At 39.1% G+C, this 21,557-nt stretch overlaps 2 protein-coding genes and 1 pseudogene across 2 annotated transcripts; 2 read left to right on the top strand and 1 right to left on the bottom strand.

The window, feature by feature from the left end:
* Nucleotides 1–7,693: 7,693 nt before the first annotated feature.
* Nucleotides 7,694–15,640, top strand: LOC137720301 (pumilio homolog 2-like). The gene is made up of 9 exons (XM_068459350.1): nt 7,694–8,772; nt 9,557–11,046; nt 11,138–11,279; nt 11,428–11,535; nt 12,007–12,219; nt 12,347–12,457; nt 13,741–13,935; nt 14,722–14,896; nt 15,161–15,640. The coding sequence occupies exons 1-9, from the start codon at nt 8,155–8,157 to the stop codon at nt 15,202–15,204; spliced, it is 3,096 nt and encodes a 1,031-aa protein (XP_068315451.1). The 5' UTR covers nt 7,694–8,154; the 3' UTR covers nt 15,205–15,640.
* Nucleotides 15,641–16,034: 394 nt separating this feature from the next.
* Nucleotides 16,035–16,844, bottom strand: LOC137719693 (thaumatin-like protein; annotated as a pseudogene).
* A 1,191-nt stretch (nt 16,845–18,035) lies between these two features.
* On the top strand, nt 18,036–21,488 carry LOC137720980 (uncharacterized). Its single transcript, XM_068460109.1, has 4 exons — nt 18,036–20,110; nt 20,499–20,700; nt 20,803–20,999; nt 21,097–21,488. Exons 1-4 carry the CDS (start codon nt 18,310–18,312, stop codon nt 21,174–21,176), a joined length of 2,280 nt encoding a protein of 759 aa, XP_068316210.1. The 5' UTR covers nt 18,036–18,309; the 3' UTR covers nt 21,177–21,488.
* Nucleotides 21,489–21,557: the final 69 nt, after the last annotated feature.

The raw sequence follows: 21,557 nt of genomic DNA, 5'->3' as shown, positions 1-21,557 counted from the left end.
ATTCCGTTATAAACTCTGTTAACTGATGACGTGGCGCCCATGTGGACAATGACTGGACGTCATGTGTATATTAAAATTTAAAAAAAAAAATTTTGACCCAAACACCCACCCGTCTCCTACCTCACACCCCCAACCCCTTTCTATCCCTTTTCTCATCTGTAACCCGTACTCAACCTCCTTTCTTTACTTTGCAACCCGCAGCAATCCAACCATGGCAGCCAAGCAGCATCAACACCAACAAAGGAGAAGTTTCTCCTTTCACTGTTCTCAACCCGCAGCCATGGCCGCTGAAATCAAGGCGAAGAAGAATAATCGTAGAAACACACAGAATCCATCGTCAAACCCTATCGCTCATTTCCTCTGCAATTCCATTCGTTGTCTCTTTATCTCTCTCTCCATTTCTCATTCTAAAACCCTAGATTAACCCCTAATCTGACATGAAATCCAAACCCCAAAATCTCATTAGGGTTTCAGCCTCGACCTCACAGGACACACACGTCATTTGATGAATTGTTCGCCTCCCTTCCTCAAACCCTAGCCTCAATTTTCTTTCCTCTTTCTCCTTTCGATTGTGCGTATTTGACTTACCCGGAGAGAGATAGAGTGAAAGAGGGACCGATCGATAGACTATGGAGGGCTCTGTGGCAGAGGATCTCAGAGCCCCGGAGTCATGGGAGGTCGCCAGTTTGGACGATGCCATGAACCGCCTTATGCTTTCCTCCAACAAGGATTCCAAGCCCCTGTAAAACCAGCAAAACGCACATTGATCCCGCACGCATCACCATTGCCTAGCCTCTTGCATCGTTTGATTTTATTGTTAGAAAATTAGGGTTTGTTGGCTTTGCTATGGAAGGAGACGCGAAGACAAAGAGGATGATCGCTGATGGATAGAGCCGACGATGAAGATGAGGGACGGGAGGGTGGGTGCGGGTTGCAAAGGAGAGAAGGAAGGGTCGGTGCAGTTGCAGAGGAGAGAAGGGAGAAAGGGGTTGGGGACGGGGTGTGAGGTAGGAGACGGGAGTGTTTGGGTCAAATTCTTTTTAATTTTTTTTAAAAATTTAATTAATTAATTTATTTTATAAATAATTTATTTTTAATTTCCACGTGGATGACACGTGCCCGCCCAGTCATTGTCCACATAGGCGCCGCATTACAGTTAACGGGAAACTGAACAGTTTGACTAACAGATGTATGAGACTATCTCAAAATTTACACTTTAGGTATGACTCTGGGATGAAAAAAACTTGATGTACTAAATGTTGAAAATCACGAAACATGAGAGTAGTAAACAGTCTTTTGCCCAATAATTAAACTGTTCTTCTCTTTTCCTTTCTGCTTAAACAAATGCCTTATTTTAGATTTTCTAAATTAAACGTTTGTTACTTTTCAACTTTTGATTAAAGTGCTTTTACTTTTAATTAAACTTTATATTCTAGGTATATTCTTAATTTAAGTATTATAAATTCTTTTAAATCCATTTCTATGTAAAAAAAAAAGGCACTCAATAATATTCATTAATTTATTGCTAGTTTTATGGAATCTCATCACTTCCTCAATTTAAGGATTCAATTATATCTACTGGGGTTCAAGATTAATTGGATGAAATATAGTTTTTCCAATTTCCAACTCAACATTTTATATAGATTATAAAAAAACAAGAGTCGTTTATAATTAAAATTGAGATGTAGTTTTTTGGGTTACACAATTTACACATAACGTACCATAAGTTTTGTATGTACCAAAATAAGGATGATACATCGTACTATTAACTCGGTACGTACTAAATAAAGAATTGCATAAAGTGTCACATCCCGGCCCGGGACGGATCACTTCCCGAGCCCGCTCCACCACCGTAGCACGATATTATCAGCTTTGGGCTTACCATTCCCTCACGGTTTTGTTTTTGGGAACTCACGAGCAACTTCCCAGTGGGTCACCCATCATGGGATTGCTCTAGCCTCATTCTCGCTTAACTTCGGAGTTCCGATGGAACCCGAAGCCAGTGAGCTCCCAAAAGGCCTCGTGCTAGGTAGGGATGAGAATATACATTTAAGGATCACTCCCCTGGGCGATGTGGGATGTCACAATCCACCCCTCTTAGGGGCCCGACGTCCTCGTCGGCACACCACGACCAGGGTTAGGCTCTGATACCAAATTGTCACATCCCCGCCTGGGGCGGATCACTTCCCGAGCCCGCTCCACCACCGTAGCACGATATTGTCCGCTTTGGGCTTACCATTCCCTCACAGTTTTGTTTTTGGGAACTCACGAGCAACTTCCCAGTGGGTCACCCATCATGGGATTGCTCTAGCCTCTTTCTCGCTTAACTTCGGAGTTTCGATGGAACCCGAAGCCAGTGAGCTCCCAAAAGGCCTCGTGCTAGGTAGGGATGAGAATATACATTTAAGGATCACTCTCCTAGGCGATGTGAGATGTCACATAAAGTACCAAAAATAATATTTTATAACATACCAAAATACTAATACGTACTCAGATTAAATTTATATAACGTACCAAATGATTGGTACGTTATATTTAATATATTTGTTTGGTACGTTATATTTAATATATTTGTTTGGTACGTTATGTTTAATATATGTGCATGTTATATTTCATAATTGTATGTTAATAGGATGTTTATTTGAATAAGAAAAATTCATTTTGAACGAATTATGATAAGATAAGATATGATGTTTGTGGTGATTTTAGAATATTTGTGATATTATTTTCTGAACTAGTTGGTTAATTAAATACAATAAAAATCATAAATTTTAATTAAAAATTAGTAAAAAAATGTTTGATAAAAAGTTTAAAAGTTATAGATGTTCGATTAAAAAATTCAAATTTGAAGCATCTATATCAAAATGCCCCATAAAGGAAACATGCTACACAATGTTTATTTTTTATTTTTTATATAAACACCTACTTTAATTTTCTTCTCTTACACACACACACACACACACACAGATATATATATATAATTTTTTTTTTTTCTGGGTTGTCATGTTTAAAGTATAATTAGGGTTTTAACCCATGAACTGCAGACAGAATAATAGTTTATTTGATAAGAAGGTACGTGGAGCGGTGGAGGTGGAGCAGCACATATTAATGATTCACGTAGAAGGAAGCACAGACAAGTCACGTGACCCTCCCAAACACAGAATATTATATGATACGTTGAATGAAGTAAAGTGACTCACACGTCTGCAAAATCATCGTCGTCCACTGCTATTTGCATAAATATTAATATGTAAATGTAAACAAACTCTTTGCTGACATGACCACTTAACTAACATTATCACCTTCTGTATTTTTTTTCTTTTTGATCGGTGCTTTTTCTGGATTTTAAAAGAAGAGAAAATAAAAAGGCATCTTTGGTTGGCCATATGGTTTGGGTTTTTGGGGTCTTGGTGGTACTGGTAAGTGGCTGCTAGGGTTCTAAGTTGCATTCAGAGCATAAAATTATATTCTCTGGGTTTTTGTGGGTCGCAGTATTAGTGAAAGTTTAAAATAACATCATTCCATTTTATATTTTGTTGATGCAAAAATTTAGTTGTGTTTTTATATTCGATTGGTCGAGTCGAATTGAGATTCTTTCATTCTAACTAGGAAAAAAAAATTAAGGGTAATGTTAAGGAGATGGATCAATTTAAATCATATTTTGTAAATCATATGACGTGGTCGTTGATGATAAGATTCTTACTTAAGTGTTGATTAGTGTACCTGCTTCTTATTAATGACACATGTCATCGCACGATTTGCAAATATTGTATGAAATTTGATCTACCTTATATTAATCAGGAAAAAAAACTAGAAAAATCTTGGAAGACATTGATAATGTGATTATAAAAGTGACACCATTGTTGTATCAAATACCTAGTTGTCCATTTAGCGGTACTTATCTTTTTGATGTTGAAAAAAAAACTAAATTTTTAATCTTTCATCCCACTTGATTATAGAAAGACAATCACTCATAAGTAGTTGGTATAGCGACACTGAGTCTAATTGATTAGAGAAAGTACGAGGTTAACACAGACAAATGTGACAATTGTAATGAGAAAAAAAGGGTTACTAGCGTGTGTATTAAAGAATTCTTGCAGCCCTATATTGATCACCTTATTAATTGTTGCCTAATTAATCTCTCCCACTATTATGAATGTGCCAAACCTGTCCTTCAATGAGTAATTGACCAGTCCTCCTAATGAATGAGATTTTAGCTGCTCTTACTGCAAATAGACATCACACTTTCAACCAAGCAGTTACGTTTAGTTGGGTTCTCAAAGTCAGTCTAGGATGATTCCTGAGATGTGTTGGGTTCAAACATTTTAAGCTCGGAAACTCAAACGCAATTATAATGTTAGGAACATCACATTTTTGTATCACAAAATATTAAACCGAGATTAGTTTAGCAGACGTATATTTGCACACAAAAGTTATGCAACTAGTTAAAAGTTAGTACAGAACTGTTGAGATGGTTTGGTAAGGTAAAGCCGTAAGCTTAAAGACACCATTCAAATTGACTCGTCATGGCAAGAATTTATTTGCAGGAGCAGATGAATGGAAGTTACTTCTTATAGTTCATCCCTACCTGTAAGCTTGAATTGCAGTACTGTTTTGGGTCCTTCTCTAACCCTCGTAACAATTGTACCATGTAATTTGCTAATTATTTTTAATTTGCTATTTATAGAGACGAATTCGTGACATCACATTTTTACACAATTTTTGAGACACATTTTTGTGGGCATACTTTATAATGTGTTTCAACGATCCGAACTGTTTGTCTTTTAGGTATTTCCTCAAAGATCATGTGCACCAAATTACCTAAATTTGGAACCATATGACCGTTGGATTACTAATTTAGGGTTTCTTTGTAGAACTATACTCATTCATTTCTTCATTACAAATGAATGCCTTAATGGTTTGGATTTGTTTGATTTTTTGTAAGGATGATTTATGAATGATGTTCTATAAAAAAAGATAGTTTAAAATACATTACAGAATGTGTTCCACAAAAAAGTGTGTAAAAATTCTGTAAAAAAAATGATGTCACGAATTTGCCTTCACTATCTATGAGTGCGCACATATAATTCTACTAATTGAGAAAGAAAAAAAAAAATTATGACACACCCCGACCGAGATCAGGGCGTGCTGGCCGTCACACGAATGTGACGTAACCATGTGCACGTGCGGAAGCTAATAAAATAGTAATATAAAAAGTGCGAATAATTTAAAACTAGCATGCAAAGTACTAAAACAAGTGCTAGCGTAAGTGAGATACAAATTCAGAGCAAGACTACAGCAGCCCAAAAGAAAAGTTGCGACATAATTACACCCGAAGGTGACCCTACGCTGGTGAGTGTCTGTCAGAAAAGCCGGAAGAACCCTCAGGGAAACCACCGAAACTGCTAAGCAACTAAAACCTGGAGGGGCGCAAAACAAAAGCGTGAGTGGGCAAAAACAAAGCTTTTCTAAAACCATTTAGTAAAATACTTTCTAACCCTTCGCCGTAAAACCTGTATACTTCCCAGAAAATAACATATATACGTATGTATATAGATGTGCCCAAACATGCTCAAGGGTATGCCAATCATGCTCAATATGCCATGTCGAAACCTCATAATGAAATGCAAGTGCTCATGTATAAATCAAATCAATAACATGTAATCTGGCAGCCGGAGTCACCTAACGTGACCTGTACCGCTGCATATAGAGCTCAAATCTCAAAATCAATAACTGAACCTGCCCACGAGTCGGAACCACCTAAAGTGGTCTGTACGACAGGCCTGGGTGTAATATATATATATACGCTCTAGTGCTACGATCACGTGAAGGCTGTGCGAATAATCGCGGGTCATCTACGAGTCGGAACCACCTAATGTGGTCTGTACGACAGGACTGTGCACCTAACTTGGATCCAAGCTGAGCGTGTGGTGCGGGAGGTGAACATCACGTGAAGGATTGTGCCCTACTCTGGGCGGGAGCACTAACACCGGGGGTGCAGGTTATGAGCTCTCTAAGCATCTCAAACTACTACTGAATGTAAATATGAACATCACTTACCTGGCATTTACCTGTGCATCCACAGCACCCAATATGCATATGTATATATATATACAACTACTAACATAACCAACGATGCATGAATAATGATAATGTAACGCATGGCATAACTAATAAACATTAATTCAATTTCTGGGAAAAATATAGTATATAGGTATATACGGAAAACCAAAAGCCCACTCACTGGTAAGTGGAAGGGTCGTAGCCCCCTGCCTCGAGTGCGCACGCTCGTCCTCGGGGTACGTGTCATCTATATGCGAAATAACTATAAAAACGTTAACTTTAAAGCACATAACCAACTTCTCGTAATAACTTCTCATACATTGCTCAAAATGGACAAATGAATATACCAACGTGCTCTACACAACCTCAGGATCACAACCATATTTTTAGAAAAATTTTCCTCCGCCGCACGCTCCCCCACGCGCCGGCCACGCGCAGGCACGTGCCTGGCACGCTGACGGCGTCAACTGACGCCGTGAGGAATATTCCGTTAGTTCTAACGGATTCCGTCAACGGCGTCAGGAATATTCCGTCACCTTCTCCGGCGAGCCTCCGGCGACGTCGCCGGCGCCGGAAAACTGGAAAAACTTCAAATCGTGTTTTCTCACTCGTTCCTCAACCATTTTTCACGATTCTTGAACCAAAATAAAGCCTAGAACTAGTAGAACAACGATAGGCCACTTTTAAAGCCTAAAAATCACGGGATCATACCTATCTCCAAACTCGAAAACCGGCTAACTTCGAACCAGGCTATCCCGACGTCCAAATTCGTCCAACGAAGTACTCCTAGGCTCCTCGTGACACCACCAAGCTACCTACAAGCTTAGAAATCCCAAAAACTTGGTGAATAATTTTTGCATGAACAGTACACAAATCTGCCATTGTCGAATCGACGTGAAAACAACGGGTTTCTTACCTGAAAATGGTACGGTTGTGCTCCCACGAGCTTCACGATCTCAGCTGTGCCTTTAGTTTCCTCGATCTGTGATGATTTAGTGTAGTTATGTGTGTGTCCGTACGAGTTCAAAGGAAGAAGAAGAAAGAAGGGAGCTCGGGAGAGAGAGAGACAGGGAAAGAGACAGAGAAAGGGGATAGAGACAGTGGGAGTGTGTGTATGGCCCAGCACCTGCCAACACCACACCAAGCAACCAAAAACATAACGAAACGAATTAGGGGCAAAGTTGTAATTTCACACGTACGTTAACATGAATTTTTGGGACGGGCTGTCACAATTAGCAAATGAAATTTCCTATGCAAATGTGTGGCTTAATCGAATTTCTCCGTCCACTTAGTGTAAAATATATTGTCGTACTTAAAAAAAAATTTCCTATTTAGATCATCACTCCAAAAAAGAATGAAATTATATACCAAATGTAAAAACTAAGAATCAAATTTACATTTTTTTTAACAAATGATATCTACACTACTTAATAAAAATTGACTAAACCTCATAATAAATTAATAATAATATAATTCAAGTTTCCTTCGAAAAACTGAGAATTAATTTACTCATATACATATGTAGAAGCATAACGCAATCTTTTCAAAAGATTTGACATTTCCTTGAATTAAATAACATGCCTATTAAGACCTTGAATTAAATGAATGAATTAATCCCAAACAAAACAGGCAGGAGGAGCTGCAGTTAGTCGATGAAACAGAACCCTAAAGACCTCTTTGCGGGAACCAAATCCTGGCCGTCATTCCTCGTATCCAACGGCTCAGATTCCTACACTGCTCTTGCTTATCATTGCCCTCTTTCTTACTTCACTGTCTCCCCCTCCCTTCTCCATTCTCACCTTTGTTAAAAAAAAAATGTCTGTCTCCATATTTTTGATCATCTAAGCTTCCGATCCTCGTCTCACTCAGTACAAAAATCCACTCTTTAACGTTACGGAAAGAACAATCTTTTCACTTTCAGTGCAATTTTAAGAATGGGTTCGTAGTTTTTGATCGAGAAAATCGCTTTATCCAAAGTTTTGTAGCAATCCCATCTGTTTTTAGCAGTTTTAAGCTAAACCCGACCTGAAAGTCTCAGTCTTTGTTCAGTTTTCAGTGGTTTTTCTTTGATTTGGTTGTTGATTGTATGATATGGTCACCGATACTTATTCAAAGATGATGTCTGAAATGTCAATGCGATCGATGTTAAAGAGTGGTGATTACAGCGAAGATTTGAGTATGTTGAGTCGTGAACAGAGGCGGCAGCATGAAGCAAGTGAGCGGGAGAAGGAGCTGAACATATACAGGAGTGGGTCGGCGCCGCCCACCGTGGAAGGCTCGTTGAACGCTGTCGGAGGCTTGTTTGAGGCGTCTGCGCTGTCGGGTTTCACGAAAAACGGCACCAAGGGGTTTGCAACTGAAGAGGAGCTTCTCGCTGATCCAGCTTATGTGAATTACTACTATTCCAATGGTAATCTCAATCCACGGCTTCCGCCGCCGCTGCTTTCGAAGGAGGACTGGCGTTTTTCCCAGCGGTTGCAAGGCGGAGGTGGAGGTGGAGGTGGAGGTTCGGCAGTTGGAGATAGGAGGATAGGGGGTAGGAGTGGCGGTGAAGGGTCACTTTTTTCTGTGCAGCCGGGGATTGGAGGGAAGGAGGAGAATGGTGTGCCGGCGAGGAAGGGTGCGGCAGAGTGGGGCGGTGATGGGTTGATTGGGTTGCCGGGGTTGGGACTTGGGAGTAGGCAGAAGAGTATTGCAGAGATTATTCAGGTGAAGTGTTTGTAAAATTTGTTTTTTGAATTGGTTTATATGATAGCTTGTTATCTTGAATATACAATGTTTGTTTGCGTTTGGAAGTATTTTATGTATTCATGATAATTTTCGTGTGATAAGCTTAAGCTTACTGGAGTATTATGTGATTAGATTTCTTCTCTAATTTTGTGTTTTACAAAGGTTTGATCTTTACGTTTCTTCGTTGATTTCTCGCTTATATTTTGTGTTTATCATTATATGATTTACTCGATATCTAGCTCAGCTCCTCTAAGTAGGGTGCGCCTTTCGATTATCCTAATGAAGTGGAACAAGTCAATCTTTAGTGCCTTTGACAGTGGTTTCTCTGAATTGTTAGCGGATGAGACTAATTCCATGATATGGAGGTGTTCGCTGGCATGAGAAATTGAACTAGTTCTCCTGACACTGGTTCAGTTTTTTTTTTTTATAATTATCAATTTATCTGCTGTAGACACTAGACACTGATATTGAAAAGTGGAATTTGTTTTTCAGTAATTCTTTTATCTTGCCTATTAACTATAATTTTAACTCTTTGCATAAATGTTGCACCAGTAAAATGTGAAGTTAATTGGAATGGAAACTGTTTCTGCTTAAGGTATTTCGATGTATTTTCTTGGTTTGTTGGCAGATTTGCTCCTGTGGTCTTTTTGTTGTACGCTTGTTTTTCCTGGTTAAATTTCATTGCCCGCGACAACTTTTGCAAAATAAAATTTGAATTTGTTTATCAGATCTGCTGTCTAAAACTCTTGATATTTCAATGCAGGATGATATACATAATACAAATGGCTCAAGGCACCCTTCTCGTCCAGCTAGCCGGAATGCTTTTGATGATGGTGTTGAAGCTTCAGATACCCAGTTTGCTCATTTACAGGGAATGTCAGCTGTTCAGAACGGCGGTTCATCTAGTTCTCATACATATGCTTCTGCTCTGGGTGCTTCATTATCGAGAAGCAACACACCAGACCCTCAGCTTGTAGCTAGGGCTCCTAGTCCTCGAATTCCACCAGTTGGAAGGGTTTCCTCCATGGATAAAAAAATTGGCAATGGTCAAAACTCATTCAATGGTGCCTCGCTTGATGTGAATGAGTCTGCAGATCTGGCAGCTGCATTATCTGGTATGAACCTGTCAACAAATGGTAGGATTGATGAGAAGAATCGTGCACGCTCACAAATGCAACATGAAATTGATAATCACCATAACCTTTATGACATGCAAGGTGATTGGAACCATATTAAACAAAATTCGTACTTGAATAAGTCTGATTCTGGGAATTTTCATCTGCATTCTGCTTCCCAATCTTCTAACAATTCTTATCAGAATATGGGAAGAGGTAGTGGATTTGGTAGGGATCTGAACAGCCCTTCTTATATGTCTGACGATCTAGTTGATATTAATAATCCTGCTGTATCTTCTGGTAACTCATACTTAAGAGGACCTGTGCCAGCTCTTAATGGCCGAGGAAGCTCACACTCCCACTATCAGAATGTAGACAATACCTCATTTCCTAACTATGGCTATTCTGGTGGTCCTTCATCTCCATCAATGATGGGTAGTCCACTTGGTAATGGTAGTTTACCACCCTTATTTGAAAATGCTGCTGCTGCATCTGCAATGGGTGGCTTGGACTCTGGAGCTTTTGGAGGGATGTCTCTAGGACCAAATCTGTTGTCTGCAGCTGCTGATTTGCAGAATATTAGGGTTGGAAATCACGGTGGTGGGAGTGCTCTTCAGGTTCCCATGATGGACCCATTGTATGTTCAGTACTTGAGATCAAATGAATATGCAGCTGCACAGCTTGCAGCCCTTAATGATCCCACAAAAGATAGGGAAGGCATGGGTAATACGTACATGGATTTACTTGGTTTGCAAAAAGCTTATTTGGGGCAATTGCTTTCGCCCCAAAAATCACAATTTGGTGCTCCCTACATTGGCAGGTCTGGTAGCTTGAATCACGGTTATTATGGAAATCCATCATATGTGCATGGGATGTCTTATTCTGGAACACCATTGGGTGGTCCCCTTCTTCCAAACTCTCCTGTTGGACCTGGGAGTCCTGCCAGGCATGGTGAGCGGAACTTGCGTTTTTCTTCTGGGTTGAGGAACATGGGTGGAGGTCTGATGGGAGCTTGGCACTCCGAAAATGGTGGAAATTTGGATGAAAGTTTTGCCTCCTCTTTACTAGATGAGTTCAAAAGCAACAAGACTAAATGTTTTGAACTTTCAGAGATTGCAGGGCATGTTGTTGAGTTCAGGTAAATATTTGTGACTGTTTCTTTAAATCTTTGTGCCCTTATTTGTTCCAGATATCCACAACTTAATTCACTCATATAATACCTTGAACAGTGCCGACCAGTATGGAAGTCGGTTTATTCAACAGAAACTTGAAACTGCCACAATTGAAGAGAAGAACATGGTTTTTGATGAAATTATGCCCCAAGCACTATCTCTTATGACCGATGTGTTTGGTAATTATGTGATTCAGAAGGTACCTTTTCCCCTTTAGATTGATTTGCCTTTATGTGCAATTTTATGTATCCTTGTGCCTTAGCATGATCATGATATGCAGTGGTTAAGTGGCGGAAAATAAGTGTTGCAGTTTTTCTTCTATGTCTGACTTTTGCACTTTGGTTCAGTTTTTTGAGCATGGAACTCCAGCACAAATAAGAGAACTTGCAGACCAGCTCACTGGGCATGTGCTGACCCTTAGCCTTCAAATGTATGGCTGTCGAGTGATTCAGAAGGTATGTACAGTTAGCTGACTGAACACAGTAATTAATTTTCCATATTGATATTCCTTGCATGTTTTACCATTGGCTTTCATACGAACTCAGAAGGATTGCCTTCTACATATTGTACGTGTTGCAGGAGACAGGATACATATCTAATAGAATGTGTTTCGGGGTATCCTTGGGAAATTATTTGTCTATAAAACGAACAACTTTTCAGTCTCTTAAGAAAACACCATTTAATTTTAGGTTTTCTCAAGTTTGAATTTCATGAGCCACAACGGTTTAGCTCATTGTTCTTGTACTACCTGGGAATTGGAGTACGACCTAGTAGATATAAATCATCAAAGATTTTAGAGAGAAACATATGTTTCTTACTTTCATAATCATGTAGATTTTTTATTCTTTTTTAGTTTTCAGGGAAAATATCAATGGTCAATGATGTTTATCATATCACCATCAAACTTGGCTTTCATGTGCTTTCAGGCTATAGAAGTTGTTGAGCTGGACCAGCAGACTAAAATGGTAGCTGAACTGGATGGTCATGTTATGCGTTGTGTTCGTGATCAAAATGGCAACCATGTTGTCCAGAAGTGTATTGAATGTGTACCTGAAGATGCCATCCAGTTTGTTGTTTCAACTTTTTATGACCAAGTCGTGACACTGTCTACTCATCCATATGGTTGTCGTGTCATACAGGTTAAGAACCTCACCATTTTCTGACTCGCATTCATTTTGCATCTGCCTATTAATCATATATGTTGGATATGTTGAAGATAAATGCTTATGAATGCAACTAAATGGTATAATAACTTTGATTTAACAGAGAGTTTTGGAGCACTGCCATGACCCCAAAACGCAGCAAATAATGATGGATGAGATTTTGCAGTCTGTTTGCATTTTGGCACAAGACCAATATGGAAATTATGTTGTCCAGGTTTGTTTCATTTCTAAGAAACTTTTGTCACTCTACCTTCTTATTGTTAAAGGAAATAATTCCACAGTGGTTTAATGGAATCTGTTGTTTAAGTATCAAACGGACCTCTTAACGTAATCAACTAATTTTCTTTGTTGGATGTTATTTTGGTTCTTATTTTATACAGTATAGATGTTCAATTTTGATTTTTCTCTGCACATCCTAGTCTCATCTTAAGCTCAATTTTGTTGGCTCTTTATGCACTTGTGACTTCACTTAAACCAATTAATCAACTTCTGTTTTCATGCTTATAATGCGACTTTTAGCTGTCCATTATGTTCATCATATGGGTGTGATTCATGCCTTTTCATCAGTCACACTTCAATTTAGCCTGGATTTGGAGTGTAAAGGGGTTCTTGATGTTAGTGTCAAATTAGCTCTCTGTTTTAAATTGCTTATGCATTTAGTTGGTTGTTAAAAAATTGGTGGGGTTACAACGGTTGTTACTAATGTTACATTGTCAGTTATTTAGTCTCACAACAATATGTATCTTCAGTTTTCTCTGTTGTTTATACATGATCTCATTTAGATGGAGGGATTGGATAGAATTGAGGAATAAGATGATTTCAGCTCCGCTCCACCCCTCCACCACCAATTTAATGTTTTCATACTTATTTTCTTTGAGCTCTGTTTATGCACCTTACTTGGCTTATTGAATGAGTTTATGCACCCATACCTGATTGTTTCCTGATGTAATTTATTAACTGAATACGGTTTTGTTTGCACTTGCAATAAGTCAAAAGATAAATATTATATTTTGTGATGATCTGTGGAAGTATAATATGGTAGACACTGTTGTTGATTGAACGTAATCACATCATTGAACTGTTACTCGGAGAGTTACCTCCCTGCCTCTGGTTTTGCACCAGAGCCATTATGTCAGGTTGATGACATACAATTTTTTAAGAAGAATTGAGTACCTCTTTTATACCTTTGGTCCTTTGTGCTTTGTAAACTTTACTTTCTTTACATTTCAGAATAGGCTTGCAAAAGCTAACTCAGAAACCGTAAAAACAAATAAATGTCCCATAAGCTGATAGCCTGATGTTTACTTCAAAGACGTGCATGTAATAACTAGATTCATGAACTTTCTTTTCATGGAACCCGCAAAGGAGTTGTGGATACTTTAAATTGTGGTTTAATTTGGAGACAACAATACGTAGCCTTTGCTTTATATAGTAAACTATATGTTTTATTCTTTGTTTACATTGAACTCAGTTAATTGATTGTATTTACTTTTACAGCATGTGCTGGAACATGGAAAGCCACATGAACGGTCATGCATAATTAAGGAACTAACTGGGCAAATCGTTCAAATGAGCCAGCAGAAGTTTGCGTCAAATGTCATAGAAAAGTGTTTAAGTTTTGGAACTCTTGCTGAACGCCAGGCCCTTGTAACTGAGATGCTTGGTACCACTGACGAAAATGAGCCCCTTCAGGTTTGCTACTTACTATGAAGTTTTTGGTGTGCACTGTTGGTGAATGTATTCTTTTGTTATAGTATAATTTTCTTTCTTTAATTCTTTACTTGTCTCAATGTGCCATCTTCAAATATATTTTACTCTGGTCAAGTTTGCATAGATGTGTTCCTGAACTAAGTGCGAACCCTTTCAAATTACTGAAAAGAGTTGATGTCTCTAACTTTTGGGGGTTTTATGAAAATACTCTTTACAGTTTGAAGTAACTTTTCTATAACTTCCGAAGCTGTTATGATTACTTTTATTATGATTATGCTGTTACCTGAAACGATGGTTTCTTAGGTTGAACTCGTGAATTCATTTGAATACTAGTGAGCTCATTGGGTGTACTTTCACGTATTATCTTTGACATGTAACAGTTAACTTTGACCTTAACATTCTCAATGATAGTTTGCCTCATCTTTGCAAATCAATTGCTTTTTTGATGCATCTAGCTGTTTTGACAAAGTATTTGAATCGTGTCCTTAGTATATAATATTCAACAATGTGCTAGTACGACTATTGAAAGCTTGAATTTATTAATGCATATATCATTTTCGTTTTTGATTAACATTGACTACTTTTCAAATGAGTTCGACGAACACAAACTTTTTAAATTGTGAAGGTTTTTCATTTTGTTAGTATCAAATTTTCCAAATACTATGGCTCTAGGAAAATGATTTGCCAGGCATTGGTTTTGAAGACGGGTATATGCATAGACTAGGGTCTTTTAATATGCCTTCTTATTCTTGTTCTGTTTGAATTTAGGCGATGATGAAGGATCAGTTCGCAAACTATGTTGTACAGAAAGTGTTGGAAACTTGTGACGATCAGCAACTTGAACTAATCCTTAACCGAATTAAGGTTCACCTGAATGCCCTGAAGAAGTATACTTATGGGAAGCATATAGTTGCCCGTGTAGAGAAACTTGTTGCTGCTGGGGGTACTTTTTCGCCCTTTCTCCTTTGTCATTTCATATCAATCGTACATCTCATAGTGATGCTTTAACACATGATACACAAAAGTAGTTCTGATTCATCGTTTGGGTTTTCTTGCAATGCAAGAAGTTGGTTGTCGTTTCCAATATGAATAATATGATTTTCTAGCCTAATATGTATTGTTATTCCGGCTTCAAGCCTTGGACTTGCTACTGGTGTAACAAACCTGGTTGCCTCAAATCGCTAACAAGGTGCTGAATCTTTTGCAGAGAGGAGGATTAGCATTCTGGCTCCCCAGGCTTCTGCTGCTTAGATGGGGTACGGGGACGAAGTTGTACAGCTAACTGAGGATAATATGAGCCCCTCTATTTCTTTCATGTCAAGTAAAGGCTACGTCTATGTATTGAGATGGATAAGGCGCGATGAAAATAAAGATCATTGGTTGTACTTAAAACTGTACATTTTTAGTTTGAGGATATACCTAGAGTAGTCACGGCGCAGACGGTGAACGCACCTGAGGCCCCTGCAGAGGAGATAAATTAGTGTACAAGTTTGAAGGGTGTAAAAAGCGAGGCGGTAGTAGAATTTGTGGTCGTGACTGTACAAATGTTTTACCAGGTGGAGTCCTCCATAAATTTTCTTAACGTATGGATTATTTTCTAATTAAGGAACCTTTTTTTCGGACAATTTGCGAGTTGAGATTCTATTCAGATTCATTATGTCATGCTGTTACGAAATTTCAAATTTTACCTTTTGCTGTTTCTCTCGATATTTCGAGCACATGATGAAGCTCAAATTGGTGACTCGTAGTGGTCGTGCTTGTTGAACGGCATCGTGAATATTTTTGAGCTTCATATCTGTCCTCCCGAAGATCTTAGCCTTTAACTGAGGCTTATATGTTCAGGGAACTGATTTCCGCATTCCGGTCTTCTCCTTATGCATTGATCATTGCTTCGGTTGATTGATTCTTCAATCAACGGTTAGAATAAAGAGGAGTGTATGGCGAGAAAAAACAATTGCAGAAATATTTTCATGTGCCAAGTAATACATAGCACTGACAAATAGTGCCAAATTGCCAACAATACAAGAAAAACCCACCAAACGTACCCAGAATTTTGCCCTAGAGTTTTTGGTCTGCTCAAATCAACCATATTTAGGAGGGCAAAACGTTATGACATACCTAGGAGCCGTACAAATCTTAAGCCCTGTAGAATCATCAAAGGCATAACTATAAGCTCTAGGACAAATAGCCTTGAAAGGATGCCCAAAAATAGTAGGCTTGCAACTCTCTGGATCTGCAAACTCCCCTCTGCAGCAATACCGGTCCGATTTCCGGCGAAGCAAGCGCTCTTGCACCCTACCTTGTTTCTTGACCACCAAGGCAAGCAGCAGCAAACGTTCAAGTCAGCCTCACAGGCAGCAACTCCACACCCACTACCACCTATTGGCCTCATTGAAGCTGGCACGTTGAATCCGTCAATCAAACTCACATTGTAGTAATGCAAGGCGGAGTTTGAGGTTCCGAGCATCATTTCAAAGGGTGTGGCTGGAGGGACTCCGCCGAGTCCCCAGCATTGTAAGAGGCAGGCGCAATCACCCGTTTGGCAGGTGCCTTTGCCAGTTTTTTCATCAAGGCAGCAGCCTTGCCTACCCCCTATAGCCTGCCCGACCAGTTTTCGGGGACGTTAAGGACTTGTTGCTCGCCGCTGGAGAGGTGGAAGCCGCGTTCCTTGCAGTAGTTCACTACGATGAGTTGAGTCCCATCCGCAAACAACAATGCTATTTGTCAACCTAAGTTTTATAGAAACCAACAAATAAGGAATGTTCAGCGTTCGATTCTCTCCGATGTAACCAAAAATTTTCGAGTAAAAAAGGAGAGAGTACTTGATTACCTGTGAAGGAGAGGGAAATGAGAAAGGAGAGTAGGAAGAAGATTTGATGTGAGATTGGCATTTGTTCATGAGTAATGGAGATGTGAGTTGGTAACTGGGAGGCTCTTCTATTTACATAGTGTGGAAAAGTGAAAAGGGGGTTTCCTTCGTCCTCGCCATCATGGAAAGGAGTGGTAGCTTTAAGAACAACTGCACATGTAATGGCGGTTTGCAAATTGCATAGGTTAGACCAATTGGTTAGGACATTGCGTCTGCAATTTTTCACTTAAATTAAAGCAGTTTAGTTTTATTCATGTGGATTGGATCTATGAGCCTCTCATGAAGGTTGTCTATAGAAAAAGAGGATTGCTTAAGTGAAAAAGGTGAAGAGAATTTGACAGCACAAGAAAGCACACTTGAAACCAATATAGATTACTCTAGGGTTTGTTTGAGATGATTTTTGGGAAAATGTATATGAATATGTCCCAGGAAGGTTTTGAGAAAAAATTACATGAAACGAGTGCATTCATTTTCGATGGTGACTTTTTACAATCAAAAGTTTCGCTTTCTGCTTTCTTTTTTTGTATTCATTAATTCTTTGATCTGTTTAATCCTAAAACTGCAACAAAAATAAAAGACTACATGATAAAAAAACATGAGTGCAAAATCATTTTCTTTTTTGTCAGATGTAGCAAGTACATGGTATGAACATATAAGACTTCGTAACTAGATGAGCTTCGGCATTTTACTTGCTTAAAATGTGAAAATCATGAATTGAAAAGCGAAACAAGATAATTGATAAGGGATTAACAAATTAATTTGAAGAACGAGATTATTAATGATAATGTGGAATCAATTATTATTTTTTAATTCCATACGTGTTCGTAAATACTTAGGAAGTTATTAACTGAAATAATTTCAATACCCGTGTTTTAATAAATGCAAAGAAGTTCATATCAGAATAATTCCGAAACTCTTAACGTAAATAAACATGCCTTAATTCTGTTAGTTTAACTACCATGAATCGCCGGTTCACTCATTTTCCGGGCGGCGGCCGATTCGAGTTTCAATTAGAATCACGGCTCGTCAGCCAGACAACCGGAAGGTTCGGTTTCCCGTTGTCTAAAACCGCCTCAACTAAACCTGAGCGGGCCACTCGGTTAAAAAAAACCAAAAAACTAAATAATGGACAAAATAACCGGTTGAGCCCAACCCTAACCGGTCCATCCGGTCGCGTCGCGCACGGTTTTATAATCTCCTTCTAACCACCCTAACTCGGTTCTGTTTCCCTTCCTCTCTGTTTATCAGAAAGCATTCAAACGAGAAACATGTAAGCTCTCTTTCTCTCTCCTCCTCCTCCTCTCTCACTCTTAATTTTAATTCAATTAATTAAATTTAGTGGATTATTTGAACAATTTGGATGCTGGGTTTACTGGGTTTCTGTTAATTACTTGGTTTAATTCGAATTAAAGAAGAAAGTTCATGTCTTTGTTGTAATGGGGTTTGGCCTTTTTGCATAAACTAGTTAATTCTCTGAGGTTTTGGCCATGGCTTCTGGTCTGGTAATGGAGCCCGTGCCGATAACGTCACAAAAACACGACCCGGCATGGAAACACTGTCAAATGTTTAAGATTGGGGAGAGGGTTCAGCTGAAGTGCATATATTGTAACAAATTGTTTAAGGGTGGTGGGATTCATAGGATTAAGGAACACCTTGCTGGTCAGAAAGGTAATGCGTCAACTTGTCTGAGAGTTCCGCCTGATGTTCGGGCTCAAATGCAGCAGAGTTTAGATGGGGTTGTGCTGAAGAAGAGGAATAGGCAGAAGCTTGATGAGGAGATTACTAACATTAATCCCTCACCTCATGGTGAGGCAGAACCGATTGCTGTTCAGAGTGATGTGAGTAATGGGGGTCAGTTGATTGGAGTTCCCGAGGCACTTGAGCACAATTCGGGGTTGTTGGAGAATCAAGAAGGAATGACAAGTGGGATGAGTTTGGGGAGAAGGAAAAGGGGGAGAGGCAAAAGTTCTTATGCAGGAGATAGTGCTCTTGTTGTTTGTAATAGTGCTGCTTTAGGTTCTCCAAAGGTGAACAATTTTGTTCACGAGGCAATTGGAAGGTTTTTGTATGATATTGGGGCGCCTCCACATGCAGTGAACTCTGCGTATTTCCAACCGATGATTGATGCAATTGCTTCGGGTGGTTCAGGGGTTGTGCCTCCTACATACCATGATATTCGTAGTTGGATATTGAAGAATTCGGTTGAAGAAGTGAGGAACAGTATTGATAAACATAGGGAAACGTGGGGAAGAACGGGTTGTTCAGTCTTGGTCGATCAGTGGAACACAGAGTCAGGTAAGGTTTTGCTAAGTTTTTTGGTGTACTGTCCTGAAGGAACAGTTTTTTGGGAATCTGTTGATGCATCAGACATTATAAATTCCCCGAATGCGCTTTACGAATTGCTTAGGAGAGTGGTAGAGGAAGTTGGAGTAAAAGATGTGCTGCAAGTGATTACTAGTAGTGAAGAGCAATATATGGCTGCGGGGAGAAGGTTGACTGATACTTTCCCTACGCTATATTGGACTCCATGTGCAGCTCGGTGCTTAGATTTAATACTCGAAGATTTTGGTAATATTGAGTGGATAAATACGGTCATTGAACAAGCAAGATCCATTACAAAGTTTGTGTACAATCATAGTACAGTGTTGAATATGGTCAGAAGGTCTACTTTTGGCAATGATATAGTAGAACCAGGCGCCACTCGCTTTGCTACAAACTTTACAACATTAAAACGACTGGTTGATCTAAAACACTGCTTACAGGTTATGGCTACTTCCCAGGAGTTGATGGACTCCCTATATTCAAAGGAACCGGGGGGACTGGAGATGTTGGACATTATTAGTAATCAGTCATTTTGGTCCTCATGCATGTTGATTGTTCGTCTGACAGATCCTCTCTTGCGAGTTTTGAGAATGGTTGGTAGTGAGAAGAGGCCTGCAATGGGATACGTGTATGCTGGAATGTATCGGGCAAAAGAAACAATTAAGAAAGAACTCGTTAAGAGGGAGGAGTACATGGTATACTGGAATATCATAGATCAACGATGGGAACAGCTGTGGCATTCTCCTATTCATGCTGCAGGCTTCTACCTCAACCCCAAAATATTTTACAGTATCGAAGGAGATATGCATAGTTATATTGTCTCGGGTACATTTGATTGCATCGAGAGATTGGTTCCTGATACAAATGTCCAAGATAAAATCATCAAAGAGCTAAATTTGTACAAGAGTGCTGCTGGAGATTTTCGGAGGAAGATGGCAATTAGGGCTAGAGACACTCTGCTTCCTGGTGAGGGACTAATCTTTTCGATTGCTTTGTTAGTTCTAACTTCTGTGTCATGAATTAGCTAGCAATGCCATAAGTATTAGCACATGCGAATAAGCATTCGATATGCATTCATGCATGCTAAGTCAGATAAATGTTGTTGTTCCAATTCAAGTGGTATTTAGTAATTTATAAGCATTTTTATGTATTAGATCAACTCAAGCCTTCGATTTTGTTGAATCCTGGTAAAGATGGAAGCTCTTTGATCTTTTGGCTGTATTTGGTGTAACTATGACGCCGAAGTTACCTTTCTAGGAACAGAAACTGAACTTTTCATCATTGTATTCTGTTTTTCGTATTTGAACCTCTTTCTCACACTTAGCTAATTTTATCCACAATGTACTTCTCTTAGCTGAATGGTGGTCAACATATGGAGGAGGTTGCCCAAATTTGACACGCTTGGCAATCCGAATTCTCAGTCAAACTTGCAGTTCGATTGGCTGCAGGCGAAATGAAATTCCTTTTGGGAAAGCACACAACACAAGGAACTGCCTTGAGCGTCAACGTGTCAGTGACCTCATCTTTGTTCATTATAACTTGCGACTGAAACAAATGTAAGCACAAAGCAATACTGTATGGAATTAGGAATGGCTGTTTAAATATAATGGGGAGAAATTCCTTTCCTTTTGCTAATAACAATTTTTGTTTTCGCACAGGGTTGGTAAGAACATCGGACAAGATGTTATGGATCCCATATCATTTGAAAACATTAGCATGACCGAAGACTGGGTTACCAGGAAGGACATGTGCTTAGATGACAATGGGAGTTCCGACTGGATGGAACTCGATTCAAACTCTGTAAGCACAATGCTTCTAGGGCCGTCAAATGATGATGCCGATGACTTGGGCTCTGGTAATTTTATACTCGGATGTGGATACATGCTAAAAACCAAATTGAGCTTTGTTCTTAATCGCATTGTACACTGATTAACCTTGGTCGATATATGCAGGGTTTGACGATTATGAGATCTTTAGTAGAGCGAAAGACGGTGAAGAGGAAAATGTTGAAGACAACGTAGAAAATCGTTAGAGCCTTATCCACGAGTCAGTTATCGACATCAAGGACCTGTGGTTACGAATCATCGCCTTGTTCTTTGCAACCGAGCAGAGGAAGATGCAGTGAAGTAGATGTCCACAAAGGTAGTTTTCAATTTGGATAGATGAAATTAGAAGCAGATAGTTTGTAGCAATTAAAATGTTGTTAGAAAGATGTAATTTTCCATTTTAGTCCTCATCTAGTGACTTGTTAATCACAGATGAAATGTAAAAGTATGAGGAAATAGAGAGATGAAATTGTTCACTCTAATCTTGGGTAAATTAAAAAATTAGAGTAAAATATAGACTTGGTTTCTGAACTTAGACATTAGTTTAGAATTCGTCTTCGAATTTAAAATTCGTTAATTAGAGTTAT

This window comes from Pyrus communis, chromosome 16 (genome assembly GCF_963583255.1).
Source record: "Pyrus communis chromosome 16, drPyrComm1.1, whole genome shotgun sequence".
Classification (NCBI taxonomy): Eukaryota; Viridiplantae; Streptophyta; class Magnoliopsida; order Rosales; family Rosaceae; genus Pyrus; species Pyrus communis.
Note: the sequence above shows the minus strand (reverse complement) of the source record. Positions and strands in the feature narration are given on the sequence as shown.